General features: G+C 39.5%; 1 protein-coding gene and 1 pseudogene across 3 annotated transcripts; both read right to left on the bottom strand.

Annotated features, from left to right (window-relative positions):
• Positions 1 to 3296: 3296 nt before the first annotated feature.
• LOC306994822 (zona pellucida sperm-binding protein 3-like) lies at positions 3297 to 5322 on the bottom strand (annotated as a pseudogene). The gene is made up of 7 exons (XR_013800710.1): positions 4671 to 5322; positions 4472 to 4593; positions 4282 to 4385; positions 3927 to 4208; positions 3771 to 3853; positions 3611 to 3699; positions 3297 to 3538 (listed from the first exon to the last, which is right to left on the bottom strand). The product of XR_013800710.1 is annotated as a zona pellucida sperm-binding protein 3-like (transcript).
• Positions 5323 to 5389: 67 nt separating this feature from the next.
• Positions 5390 to 13538, bottom strand: ddx42 (DEAD (Asp-Glu-Ala-Asp) box helicase 42). 2 transcript variants are annotated; one of them, XM_079605442.1, is made up of 18 exons: positions 13392 to 13538; positions 12793 to 13020; positions 12293 to 12455; positions 12128 to 12189; positions 11915 to 11951; positions 11165 to 11317; positions 10588 to 10692; positions 10384 to 10503; positions 10109 to 10285; positions 9793 to 9921; positions 9156 to 9255; positions 8459 to 8506; positions 8249 to 8346; positions 7889 to 8165; positions 7532 to 7758; positions 7330 to 7440; positions 7042 to 7143; positions 5390 to 6933 (listed from the first exon to the last, which is right to left on the bottom strand). In XM_079605442.1, exons 2-18 carry the CDS (start codon positions 13008 to 13010, stop codon positions 6364 to 6366), a joined length of 2697 nt encoding a protein of 898 aa, XP_079461568.1. In that variant the 5' UTR covers positions 13011 to 13020; positions 13392 to 13538; the 3' UTR covers positions 5390 to 6363. The 2 variants fall into 2 exon arrangements, with proteins under 2 accessions (XP_079461568.1, XP_079461569.1); XM_079605443.1 differs by lacking the exon at positions 11915 to 11951 and having other exon boundaries at positions 13392 to 13502.
• Positions 13539 to 14037: the final 499 nt, after the last annotated feature.

Raw genomic sequence — 14037 nt, forward strand, 5'->3', positions numbered from 1 at the left:
CCAAAACAAAATTCAAGTGGATATACATATTTTAATAAAGGTGTTCCATTCCAATGTTAACATGATTCAATTTGATCTGTGTTTCATATGAATTGTATAGTATACTGTGCCTTATGAAATGTATCATTATTAAATGTATCTTAAATGAGACTATTATGACAGTGTTCCGTTATCTTTCATTTTAGACACCTCACACATTGAGTGACAGAAAACTCTGATTTATCATGCTATATTTACATATTTGGTATTGCTGGATTCAGCACAACCCCACCTTTCCAACAAGCCATCATATATGTTTATATGTTAATCATTGGCAAAGCAACCACAAAGTAAATGAAAACATTCTGCATAGATATTCAATTTGTGTATGTCCGCTTATTTTTGGTTTGTGTTTATATGTCTCTATTTATTCCATACATCAAGATATTCACATCCAGTCTTTTCTAGTATAGGTAAAGCAACTTCCTGACTACAAATATGTCAAGTTTCAAAGCTCTCAGAGCTTGTGTGATTGATCTGCACTAGTTTTTATGCCTTAACTCCCATACGGACAGGCTATATTTTAGTCCTTTTTTGGTTTTGGGGTGTATAACAATATCTGTTAATTTAACAATCTTAGCAGTAAAATATTTTGAGTCAAGAATCCATTTCATATATGGGAGACCTTAGAGATGAGGAAAAACATTATTTGGTTTAGTTCTACCTCCGGTAGGGGTATCGCAAAAATTATAGGGTATTGTCACTAGCCTGAAGTGTTTCGACAGGTGGAATTGGTTGAATCAGCGTTTGATTAACAGGGTCGGGAACAGACCAGACAATCGCAACTTATCTTGACCTCGTGGGTTTTTGTGAGGAGTTTGATTTTGAGATAGCGGATTTTTGGTGATATATAGTGACATTTATAGTGCGATTTGTTTAGATATATTTAGGCTTACATTTAAAGGGGTGGTAAAATGCCATGTTCACAAGATGTAAAATACATCTCTGATGTCCCCAGATTGTGTGTGTGAAGTTTTAGCACAAAATACCCCACAGATATTTTTATATAGCATGTTTAAAGTTGTCACTTTTTGAGGGTTTGCAAAAACGCACCGTTTTGTGCCTAGCCCTTTAAATGCAAATGAGCTGCTGCAGAGGGCGGGGTTTCAAGAGCTAATGTGTGTTAGCAGCTGCGATTCCTTCATGCAGACACAGTAAAATGACAGAAACTGTTCTGTCTTTAATGTTAAAACGGAGTCAGACAAAGATGGAGAGACTCAAGAAGAAGTGACAACATGTAGAATGCAACAGGACGTCTCTGAATGGTTAGTTGATGAATTTATCTTGCTGATGTGGAGTTAACTATCTTCAATTAGAACATTCTGTCATGATAATCTATAAATCGTGCATCGGAACTGTTGTGAGATGCACAGAGTGACTTTCTATTGCATGTGAAAAGATGGATGCTAAAGTTTGAGCTGACTCACAAATGTACAACAACTTTTCCTCTTCTGAACATGGACTGCGTGTTCCCGGGGGTGGGGTTTATGTACATTTTAGGGTTGCTGATGTCACGGAGGAATGTTGTGTAGTCCCTACCAGCCATTTGTTGTAGTCCTTTTCTTTAAAAGCAAATATCTTCCTTTGCTTTGAACTTTGAGCGTTGTAACTTTGCAGATGTTGTTTATGTTCAAACAGCAACATTACACACTAACTATAGTTAGAAAAGTGAAATCATACTTTACCACCACTTTAAAACAATACTTGCCCATTTTGATCGATTGTGGAAAATGTTAGCCTGATTTCGTCATACTCATATTCTAGGCAGAATGTGAGTCTGATACTGCTCCATAAGGCTTTGATTATGAGGCGTGTCTTAACCGAACCAGAAAAAAAAAAAAACTGCACTCAATTGGATAGACCTACAACCAATCAGAGCAACGCATGTTGAGCGATGCATACCATAGTTGTCAACAGAGCTCAACTGCACGCACGCTGGAAGTAGTAGTAAATTAGAGTGTAAACTATCTTTGCCGTTGTTGTAAAAAGAATTTGCAGAGTACTTACAAGCACGAATAGCATTTTTGAGAGAAATACAAAAGGTGTATGTATATACGAACAAGTTCTCCGTTTAGATTAGATCTCGACAATAAAGCAAATAAATCTTCTCGCATTTGTCAGCCCTGTCTCAACTTTATAACACGGTTGCAACGCGACTTGACTGATTAAAAAAAAATGGAAAGACGACGAAAGAGACCAGGCTGAAGAAGCGTGTTCATCTGAGACTTCAGCGAAGAGAGATCGTGAGCCCATCCCTTCCATTGGTTTTCACTGCGTCCCATCTTCTTAGCGACCAGCAAAGCCAGCTGATAAATTAAACTTTTGCCGAATCCCGTAGGAAGGACGGCAAATCTTTCGGATCGAGTCCAGACCGAACTTCCCGACCAAAAAATGTTGTGGGCGGGGTTCGGGCTGGCACCCAGGCTAGGAAAATGTAGTAGTTGACCATCTTTGTCGTCAATATCATGTAGCTGCTTAGAATTTGCAAAAATTTGCTTTATTGCAGATATTGAAAAAGTTTGTAAACGCGAATGTGTGAATATAAAACCCAACCTTACCTAAGTTACAATGATTGCTATTTTTGAAGAGAGGATCACAACCATTTTAGACAATTTGGCACCCTGTCGCAGACGTGATGGAAATAGCCTATTTAATAGCCTATTGGCCTAGCTCACTAAAGTAGGTTCTTGGGAGAAAAATAATTTCACCAGTGTGAGAGGAATTACAAGCCGAGCACGTTACAAGCACCTCCCAACCTCCCTATCATTTTTAAACAGGTTAAAAAAAATTTCAGGGAGTCAGCCCGATTTTCACCAGCGTATATGCTCTCCCCTATTCCCAAATCATACACAACCACATCACAGGCTAGATCGATGGGGCTATACCTCAGTGGCATTAACCATACAGTGTGCGTATACACACTCTCACTCAAGTTATGTTGAACGGAATGGCTACTGTTCTCTGCTTTTCAACAAATCATTTGCACACATTTCTGTCATTTTTCTATCTGAAGCTATTGCCTGCAACATTGAAAGCTCCAGTCTCTGCGTTTAGCGCGAAAGCTCATGAGATTGCTGCCGGCTCGGGATAAAATTTGTGCAGGAGGACAGCCGTGCCATGTACCAGCTGCTTTGACGCGATTATCAGTTTAACTGACTCGTAACGTGTGCAATCTCACGACCTCCCGAGTGTCCGAACTCACACCATGTACGCCCGCCTTTAGTGTTGTAATAGGCCTAGACCCAAAAATGACTTGAGCAGAATGTCCCCCCACATAGGCCAGTGGAAATAGGCTTTTTGTGGTACATATCTGAACAGAAACCATGTAAACTGGATAAATATGTTTAAGTTTAGCATTTGTGAGAGTAAAGACAAACAAATATATTAACAAAATTTATTAAAAATCACCAGAAGTCGCATGACATTTCCAGTTAATTTTGGCCATAGCCATATTCCTTAACATTGATGGGGCCGACAGATGCTCTTTCCAAGCGTAGATCTAAAGGAACAAATGATTAGGGAGAACTAAAGCCACGTATGACAATAACAAGTTATCGGAGTTAGTCCAAACCTGCAAGCAGTTGATCACTTCCACTTCTGATGCTACAAGTTGTGTCACAGCAGCCACACACCTGGTCAGAATCATCTGCAGACACCCACCTGACAAAATAAACCCTCAATTAAGTTAAAGCAACTAATTGACCTGTACACTTATCTAACAGGCAACATACCCATTAGCAGAGAATGAACAAGCTTTCTGTTCAGAACTTTGAGAGGTTGTTGCAGCCACCTTTAAAATGCATGTGATGTAGACCTGCAGAGACAACCGTTTGTACACCATGGCAGCATATCATACAAAGAGTTGCACAACTACAAGACATACCTACCAGCCCACTGTCTGCTTGCTGGAACCTGAACGCCTCTAGCTGAAACCCTAGCTTATCACCTTGTGTCCGGGGTATAAAGTGAGACTTGGAACCTGTGAACTTGGCATCAACCAGGCACCTGTGAACAGAACCCAGTTAGAAATCACGCAACTCTTCTGGAAGCCACACAGCTGTCCACAAACACACGGACGGGAACATGGCTGTACAAACGCACTGATGCTTCAAGATTTATCATGTCACCCAGGAAGTACTGGTTAGAAGGTCTCTTAAATCGCCAGTCATCTGAAAAAAAAAAAAAAAGTCTTAAAACAGATGATTCACAAGCATACAACAAATCTGTTTGGGCTACACCAACCAGTCATGAGCTTGAGGGAGAAGACAAAGACTTCCTCTGCAACCATAGTTGAGGCATATGGGATCCAAGTGGGCATTAAGGCATCGCTGCTCACATTATATGTTCTGTAGGAGTTAAACAAGCGGTCATCTCTTGCCCATAAACGTCAGGATTAGAACATCCGGTGAGCCTGAATGAATTGAATCCTCACCTTGGATAATGACACTCGATACCAACCACTGCACCACTGCTCCTGACAATAGGCACACCGTATGAAGCCTCTTGTGGGGTGTAGATAATGTTGAACCTATAGACAAGCTCACCCTCAGTCACCTAAACAGAAATGTTAATAGAAGAAGTGTCACATGGGCGGTTCAGAATACCTATGATTAGTCACAACAGAACCTAACCATTGATGTGCCGCTACATCCATGCAGTTCAGACTCAAAGATCAGCACTTGAGCAGAAGAATCCTCTCCAGTTGCAGTGCAGCCCCCCAGTGTAAAACCAGACGACAACAGTGGGTGCCCAGTCCCAAAGAAGTCCTTCATCACTTTCACATATACTGAATTCTGTCCACACTGAGCAGCTACACTGTTGGCAGGGACAGGATAAGGCAACTCAAAAGTAACGTCTGGCTGCTGTGGTTCCTCTGGTAGACTTGGGAAGCTCCACGTCAGTTTCGCCACTGGACCCTGCAACAGCTCTTTTAATTGAACACCCATAAGATCTTGAGAAGACTGTCCAAAGTTAGTCCTGACTGGTGTCTGGACAGGAAACTGAGCGGGAAACCTTTGTGGTGCAAATACAGTGTTACTGGGAACCAAAGACATCCTGGAATCAGCCTGTTGAGAAGCTTGGGCTAATGTTCTAGGCCTAAACTCAATTGGACTCTGATTATGTGCTGCTCTTGCTCTCCATTGTGCTTCAGAAAATCCAAGTGCAAGAATAAACACCAATCCAAATCCAACCTGCCAAAACCCCATTATTGCCAAGCTTGTTTCAATGACACATTAGGGTTCTACCATCCAAATTTATGCAGATGTAAATCAGAATGACTCCACCTCTGTTGTGACAAGCATCATTTTTCTCTGCACCTGCCAATTTACTCAATCAATACGTCACAGGTGTAAGTAATTGAATCTTTATTACTCAGAATAAGATGAAGTACCATATAAGGGCATGTTATTAGTAGCTAAACCAAACATTGCTTATTTTAAATATCAAAATGAAAGGATCAATTCTTTGAAACACAAACAACCTCAAGTCTTCCTTTTTTTATTAATTCAGAAACATGGCCACAGACAGAATTGTACACTATTCAAAATAATAAATTTTAGTATGTTTCAGGTTTAGACAGTAACAAACGTTCTTCCCTCACATCAACAGCAATATCCACAAGGGTCTGAAATGGAGATATTTAGTTCAGAACCAAAGGAATGCAGGATCATAACATTATTTTATTATAGATTCACTGATATGTTTTTTCCCCATTACAACTGTTATGTTTAGGTTGATCAGAGTGTTTGTGGATTCATTGTAGACTTCATTCTTTCTTAAACTATACTATATGCTGGTCAGCACCAAAAGACTATAATCTTAACAGTCTAAAAATGTTTAATTTTAAATATTAACAGGTATGAACAAATGACAAGCTCATTAATGGACATTAAGAACTTAAAATGACGTTGAAACATGGCATAGCACACATTAAAACACGCTGGAGAATCTTAAAGAAAATATATAATTCACAAATAGTTTGTGAAGCAGCACACAGTAATAAAAAAGTACTTAACTACTTGAAATCAGATTATATTTCCAGTTACACAGCCAGAGTCAACATTTTCTCATTCTTTTAGTCTCTTCAGAAAGAAACAACATGGTTGCCACTGAACAGGTATCTACTTTAACACAACACTTGGGCTCAAGATGCATTTGGTTACTCATCCTGCCAATTCACATCTCTAAATGGTTGAAACAGCCTTAAAACAAAAAAAAACAAAAAACAAAACAGACAAATAAAGACACTGCTGGGGAGACTGGATCACCAAAGACTGGTGTGTTTGGATCTAAGAACAGTTGACTGCTTCTATCCTATACACTTTAATTGTCCCATCTGCTTTTCTTGCGTTTGGGGGGATCAGGAACTGCAAAGCTGTCTTTATGAGTCCCTGACCTCTCACCCCCATCTCGTTCTGACCGTCCCTCTCTGTCCCTATGGCTCCCTTCACCGTTTCGGCTATCGCCATGACGATCTCTGTCACTATAGCGGTCCCTTTCCCCATAGCGATCACGGTCTCCCCCACTATGCCTGTCACCATGACGATAATGACTTTCTCCATGACGACCCCTGTCATCAGCATTCCTATCACTACGGGACCCTTCTTTTGAAGAAGAGCTAGAGTAAGAGTCTGAAACCGAGCTCAGGGAGCCAGCGCTACTGAAGCCACTCATTTTGGTGCCTGAGCTGAGGGCAGGGAGCGGCAGCATGGAAGAAAATGAAGAGGACGATGATGGAGAGAAGGACAGCTGGGGTCTGTCAGGCCCCTCAGGTGCTCCTGAAGGCAAAGAACTTAGACTTCCTGCACTGGTCCACCCAGAGGAGCTGCTGGACTTTGTAGTAAGTTTAGGAGGAACACCAGATGCCGCCACAAAATGGTTTTTATACTGAGCCTGAGAAAAAACAAGAGCATGTTTTACAAACTCCATAGATTGGTATATTTACATATATATAAACTATATCTATACTAAAAAACATGAGAGAGGGCTCTTTTTTTTTACGTGAAATGCTTGCTTCAGGGCAGACATACGGTCTCCCATGGCTCCAGTGGAGGGTTTGTAGGCCTCATAGTTACCAAGAGCAGCACCACTACTACTGCGCTCCTGATTTAAGAAAATGAAAAATGCATTAGCAATTAATTGGCTCGGTTCCTGTTTGTATGGTACTTTCAAACACATGAATATGGAAAAAAAGTGCAGAAAAAACACGAACGGACATTTATATAATAATATATGTATTTTTTTAAATACTAAAATAAAAAAATGAAGCAAAAGTAATATCAAACTAACAGTGGATTCGGATCCAAGGCCAGGTCTCTCTCTGTAACCCAGGCCTCCACCTCCAATATTTAGCTTCTTCCCTTTCCCTCCCTTAAAGCGGGATTTCCGAAACCAGGGATTCTTAAAAACAGAAAAAGCAAAGTTGGTGAAAAAAACTTCGACAAAACATGCACTATGAAAAACGTACATCGTAAACAGTGTGTTGTTTTACCTGCATTGCCAGGTCCATCAGCTCCTTTGAAACACTCTGATTGGCTCCCTCTAAATTGCGAACCAGGTCACCAGCGAATGAAGTGTCTTTAGTGGTGAGCAAAGTGTGAGCTACACCTTTCTCTCCTGCACGACCTGTTCTACCAATTCGATGTGTGTGTGTGTCAATGTCTCGTGCTACATCATAGTTCACAACTGTACGGATAGATGGAATATCTAAACCACGAGCTGAAATGCAAGAGAAATTTAATTTGAATGAATACAAAGATATTTATAATAAAGGGAATAAGTACACAAATGGTAACAGATGCAGATAGATACACAAAATAAGTTATGTAATGCCTCAAGCGACACTAACCAGCAACATCAGTAGCTACCAATATGGGTAGATTCTTCTTCTTAAAGTCAGCAATGACTTTGTTCCTCTCACTCTGATCCATGTCTCCATGGAGCAGCCCCAGGCTATAACCTTCCTGATTCAAATTTGTAGCCAGCTCCTCACAGTTAGCCTTTTTAGTGACAAAGACCAGGACTGAGCCAGCGGAGGTGAACTCCACCAGCCTGCGCGTCAGCCAACCCCACTTCTCCTTCCCAGTCTGCAGCACCTCCACTATCTGAGTGACATCTTCATTAGCCTGGGAGAATGAGAAAATAAGTTTAAATAAACTTATTTAAACACTATGTGTACAACTTCTTTTATAAGAAACAAGGGCTGCACCTCTCCTATATCTCCCTGCACAACACGGATGGGGTCGACCAAAATATCTCGTGCCAGCTTTTCGATTTTCTTCCGAAAAGTTGCACTGAATAACAGAGCTGTGAGAGATCACGTCATGAAGGGCTTATAAGTACAATAAATGGAGTCATGCTGGAAACTAGTAGAAATGTTGTAAAGCAGCACAATAATTTGAACATGAAAGATACTTACTCTGTCGATCAGGTCTGACATGGCTGGCAATGGATCTCACTTGATATTCTGTATAATGCAGGTTACATTTAAGACAAGGGCATCACAATTGTACTTTTTTTCCTTAAAGGAATAGTTCACAAATACAAATATTCTACCATAATTTACTCACCCTCATGTTGGTCTGAACCTATTTAATTAACTTTTATTCACATATAAACACCGATCAACGCACATACACAGAGCACATTGAATATGGTAAATGTTTGAGGAGTGAGAACCAATGAGGTTTGTTCTTGCAAGCGCATTTGTGCTTCCATTTACCATATTCGATGTGCTCCATGTATGTGTGTGGATCAATGTTTATATGTGAATAAAAGCCTAACTTAAATCTGTTCACCATTTAAGTGATCGTGTCTCTTCAGAAGACTGAATTAAACAGTCTTTATGGACATTTTGAAGCTTGTTTTGGTGGAATAGACTCAAGTGGAAGGACAGAAATAGGTTAGATTGTTAATTTCTGTTTCGAAGATAAAAGATAGTCTTATGGGTTTGGAGCAACATGAGGGTGAGTACATGAAGAACTATCCCTTTAATTCAATACTTTGGTGACCAAACAGCAATTGTGGAATGCGCTGCTGTTTTGACTGAGCTTTTAATAGGAAAAAAAACATGGGATAAAAATGAGATAATAAAAAAAGTGACATTTTACACATACCAAAGCCCATATCAAACATGCGATCAGCTTCATCAAATACCAGGTAGGTCACTCGCTGCAGAGATGTAGCTTTTTTCTTCACATGATCGATTAGACGACCCTATGTGAGAAAAGCAAACATATGAATGAAATCTTCATACAATATATTCACTTTCAAACCAAGGAACACCTTTAGTAAATAGAAACAAGTTGAATGAGGTTGTGTTTTGAAAGATAAATACCTGGTTTCACAGACAAGGCGTAAGCCTAGTCCCAGACTAAACTGCATCTTTGAGCTGTTTTAACTGAAAGTAATATCTTAAAGGGGTGGTTTACTGCTTTTTTTCTTTGCATGATTGTGTTTATGGGGTGCAATATAACATGTCTTCGTCTTTTTTTTTTTTTTTAAGCCTTATTTTTCACAAATTTCCCCTTTATTGTAAGCCGCTTTCTCCTCTGTCAATTGAACGACCGGTTGACTTCCTGATTCTATGAAACCACTCCCTCAGAAACAGTACCATTGTTTTATCTTAAAGATGAACACCAGTAATGTTTTTTTATAAGGCACGTTTATAAAAGCTAATGTCTTAATTTACCTAAGGCCTAATCCTGGCTTAATCTAAGCCCTGTCTGTGAAACCAGGCAGAGATGTTCTTACTGGGGTGCAGACAACAATTTCAGCTCCTTCCTGTAGAGCTTTGGCTTGTTCCCACATGCTGCCACCTCCGTACACTGCCACTGAGCTAAGGCCATATACCTTCCCAAATCGCTTGCATTCGGAATGGATCTGAACCACAGAGGTAAGCATTGCAAAGTGATTAAAACCCAAAACGCACTACAAAACCTTGAATCATAACCAAGACTACTTTATAAGAAGAACAAATGTAATTATTTTGCTCAGTAGTTATTTTTTCATCTCCTTCCACTCATTCATCCCTTACCCCTAACATGAAGGAGCTTTCTTTCTCACTGACCTGTTGACAGAGCTCTCTAGTGGGGCAGACAATCACAGCAATAGGTCCTTCTCCCGGCTCCAGCTCCTTCTGGTCCATGATGTGCACCAGCATTGGCCAAATAAAAGCTGCAGTCTTTCCGCTGCCGGTTTTGGCAATGCCAATCATGTCTCTACCACTCAACGATATGGGAACACCCTAGTGAAAGAACACACATTACTAAAGAAAAATAATCCAATACCTAAAATGACTACTTTGATGTACAAAGGGTCATTTGGATGGGTTTGACAGCTCACCTGGCACTGGATGGGTGTGGGTTGAGTGTACTCGGATTTACGGATCTGGTGCAGAAGCTGCTCATCAAACCCAAAGTGGGCAAAACTGGTGGATGGTTTAGGAGGGGCTGCACCTGAAACCTGTTCATTTTTAATATGGTTTAACGTTGGTTGAAAGAAAGAGAATGATCATTTGTTTATGCACTTGTGTGTTCTGCCATTGACCTTCAGGTTCAGTTTCTGTCTCAGTTCCACCACTTCAACCCCGGTCAGACTGCTGAGTTCCTCATGCTCAATAAAAAAGTTCTTCTCAAAGGGAGGATAGTCAATCTACAAACAGAAGAGAGGTAAAAAGTCATCGTTTACATCTCATACTTTGTAATGTATATACAGGGGCATATTGATATGAGAGATCTAATAAACTACAATGTACTAGCTCATCAATAGAGTGCTGCAGGAATTAATAGTAAAACCTGGAAAAAGTTAGCAATTTTTAACTTCTAGTTCCATCGTTACAAAGTCAATGGGTCTTTTGTTAAATGCCTGAAATAAGACTTTATTTTATGACATATGAATCTGTAATAACCGCCTTGTGTTTTTGTGTTTTTATTTGATTTTTTATCATAAACATTTGTTTGTCACAGAGCGTATTTTCTGCAATAATCCAAAAAATTCCTAATGGCTTTTGGTTGAGGGGACCAGGGAGATGCAAACTTCATCATCCCAAACAAAATCATCCCTATAGCACTCTATTTAGGGATGTTAATGCAACAACTACTGAAGGGAGATGCAGTAACAGTACCTCTGAGTGGTCTATGGGGGGCAAGGGCAAGATAATCTTTTTGGTAGTAGGCGCAATGGGGTTCCCATCGCTGTCATAGTCCACTTCTTCCTCCTCTTCCTCTAGGGTCAACCCAGCTGTTGGATTCTCCGCCATGTAACGGAAATATGCTTCCTGCAAAGAACACAAAACCATGCTTTAGATCAAGACAAAGAGCAGCAGACCTTTATATCTGAAAATAAGAAAGTCATTCAAATGGAACTACATTCAACTTTGAGATCAAATTCAAGTCCGAGAAAATACGTATTTCCAAGGAATTGACCCAGAATAACTAATTATGTGACATTGCACGTTCTCACAAAATGTCAAAACCACATATCTGACAGCACTGATATGGTGTCAATGACATTACAATTCATTTGAATTGAACACTGATATTTTGACACACACATTTAACATGGACTCAAATCTCAGTAACAAAACAATCACTCTACCTGTAAACATTTAAAGAAAATAGATAATGACTGAGAACTTTTGAATCTGCTGAGAAATCAAATCTGATGAGTGCATTTATAGCCTTAAACACAAGCTGCTCTATTCTCTATTGCACCGATTCTATAATCAAAAGCCACTTTTAATGGCTCAGTCTGTAAACTGATTAATAATATATATATATATATAGTGTGTAAGGAAGAGAGATAGAGGGGTGGGACACAGCCATTGCTGTGGCAAAGATACGATGGCGGTAGTAACGTCAAGAGGGTCACTCACTTGGTCATCTTCTTCTTCAATGTCATCCCGTATACCCCTGGAAGAAACAAGCGGAGAAAAAAAACTTCCCTGCGACTCGCTCAATCACCCATGGAAACTCATATTCTACCCATTAACACCCGTTTTCTATTCCCATCCTCTCTGCTATAAATATTATCTGAATGAATGGTCTTAAAATTATATATTTTTTCTGTGATAATTGCAGAATCTTACTTGGCCAACTTTTTCTCTTTTTCCTTTTCCTCAAGTTTCTTCATGTCCTTTGCTGCTTGGTCCTGAAAGAAGCCAAAAGAATTACAAGAGCAAGAATTAAGGCAAAAGAGCAGCAATGTTCACTGCCGGTTCTAATAGAGCTCAGTTCAGGAACGCCGCTCTCACCTCCACCTCAGCCATAAAGGCATCAAGGGGGTCATCCTCACTGTCTGAGCCTCCTCCTCCTCCTCCACCTCCAGATTGGAACTGCTTTCTAGTGGGAGAGTTCTCGGCAGGAATATATGGCAGATCTGCACTGCTAGACTCCTCTTCATCATCCTCAAAATAACTAAAAATACATTTCAAGCATTAAATGTAATAGCCTCTTTCGTTCACTTAACACTAATTTATTTACTCAACCTCAAAAGGAGACATTAGGCATAATAACACTCTCTGTCAACTTTCATTTTCATGAAAGGTGCAACTAAAGCAATGTGAGTGAATGGTGACTAAAAACTCGTCTCCTTTTGTGTTCTACACAAAAAAGGAAGATGGGTTCTGATCAACATGAGGGTGAGTAAATAATGACAGATGTTTTTTTTTTTTTAGTTAAACTGCGTTTTTACATTTTTATTTTGGGTCGCAAATGTCTTCATTTTAAAAACAGGCACATTTTAAGTACTTACGCATTCTCCTCGTCGAAATTGGCTCGTTTTGTTCCTATTTTGTAAAAAGACGAAAGCTGCTGATTCTTGCCATATCCACCTGATGGTCCTGAACTTCCAAATGCAGAGTGGGCCTTCGGGGTAACAGGAGGTTCCTCTTTCTTCCCACTAGCAAGAGAGAACCCCCCGAATCCGAAGCCTCGCTTGCCACTCGGGCCTCCCTTGTTCCAGTTCATCATTGTTGTTGGGCTGCAGAAAACAGCATCAGATTGGAGGTTTAAACACCTTTATAACATACACACACATACACACACACACACACACACACACACACACACACAAAACCCCATCAGGCTACTGAAGCACAACAATTTCGGATTCTGCTTGTAAATATCGCTCAGCTTTGCTGTTGTTGCCATAACTTTCATTTTCTGTGCTCTCTTATTTACAATTTCTCTCAATATTTCTGTTGTCAAACAGCAAGTAGGCGACAGAGTTTTGTTATGCTGTGCTGGTGGCCGTGGGGAGGCCTTGAGCTGTGTATAAACGGATTATGTTTCGATTACTTTCAAGTGCGTGAAAGAGTAATCGATATATTTCTTCGCTTTCTGTTTATTTACCTGTCACTGATACGATGGGGAAAAAAAGCGATCTTCTAAAGTGGGTGGACACCTTATTTATCCACAGCGTATATTACCACTTCAGGCTATCTTGCACACTTCTTGGAGATTGTGTTTTACGTCATTTACAATGGACTCGTTTTGTGTTGCGTAACATTTACGCGACGCGTTTGGTGTACAACGTAGCATGCAATGTTGCCAGATCCCCATCTTATTTCAGTGTATGATGTATAGTAATAATATTAATATGATTATATATTTATTGTTTTCATAATATTATTATTTGTTTATTTACGTTTAATTTATCTTTAATTTATCTTTTTTTTTTTATTTAGATCTGGTGAACATTTCACGCTAGTTTATTGATGATTGACTGTTTATACCATTCATATGTTGTTAAAATAAATAATTAAATAAATCTTAGTGTATGAATTGAGTAAAATGCTATTGCTTTGCACAGAAAACAGAAAACATACAAAAACCTTTGAATAAATGATATAAATGAGTATAATGAAATTTCAAAATAATGCAAAATATGGTTTCAAAAGATGATTAAAATAGTTTATATATTTGATACAGTACAGACCTTCTAGATAAATAAATAAATCCTTATGTCGGTGGTGGGATATTTTGACAGTTGCGATAA

Source organism: Phoxinus phoxinus (genome assembly GCF_949152265.1).
Source record: "Phoxinus phoxinus genome assembly, chromosome: 1".
Classification (NCBI taxonomy): domain Eukaryota; kingdom Metazoa; phylum Chordata; class Actinopteri; order Cypriniformes; family Leuciscidae; genus Phoxinus; species Phoxinus phoxinus.

Bases quoted from the DNA above. Each gene is read 5' to 3' on its own strand.
- ddx42 (XM_079605442.1), bottom strand. From the start codon at position 13,010: ATGATGAACTGGAACAAGGGAGGCCCGAGTGGCAAGCGAGGCTTCGGA. The intron at 8,507-9,155 runs GTATGTGTAAAA...TGCATTATACAG, and splicing joins CATGTTTGATATGGGCTTTG to AATATCAAGTGAGATCCATT. The intron at 7,441-7,531 runs GTAAAACAACAC...TCTGTTTTTAAG, and splicing joins TGATGGACCTGGCAATGCAG to AATCCCTGGTTTCGGAAATC.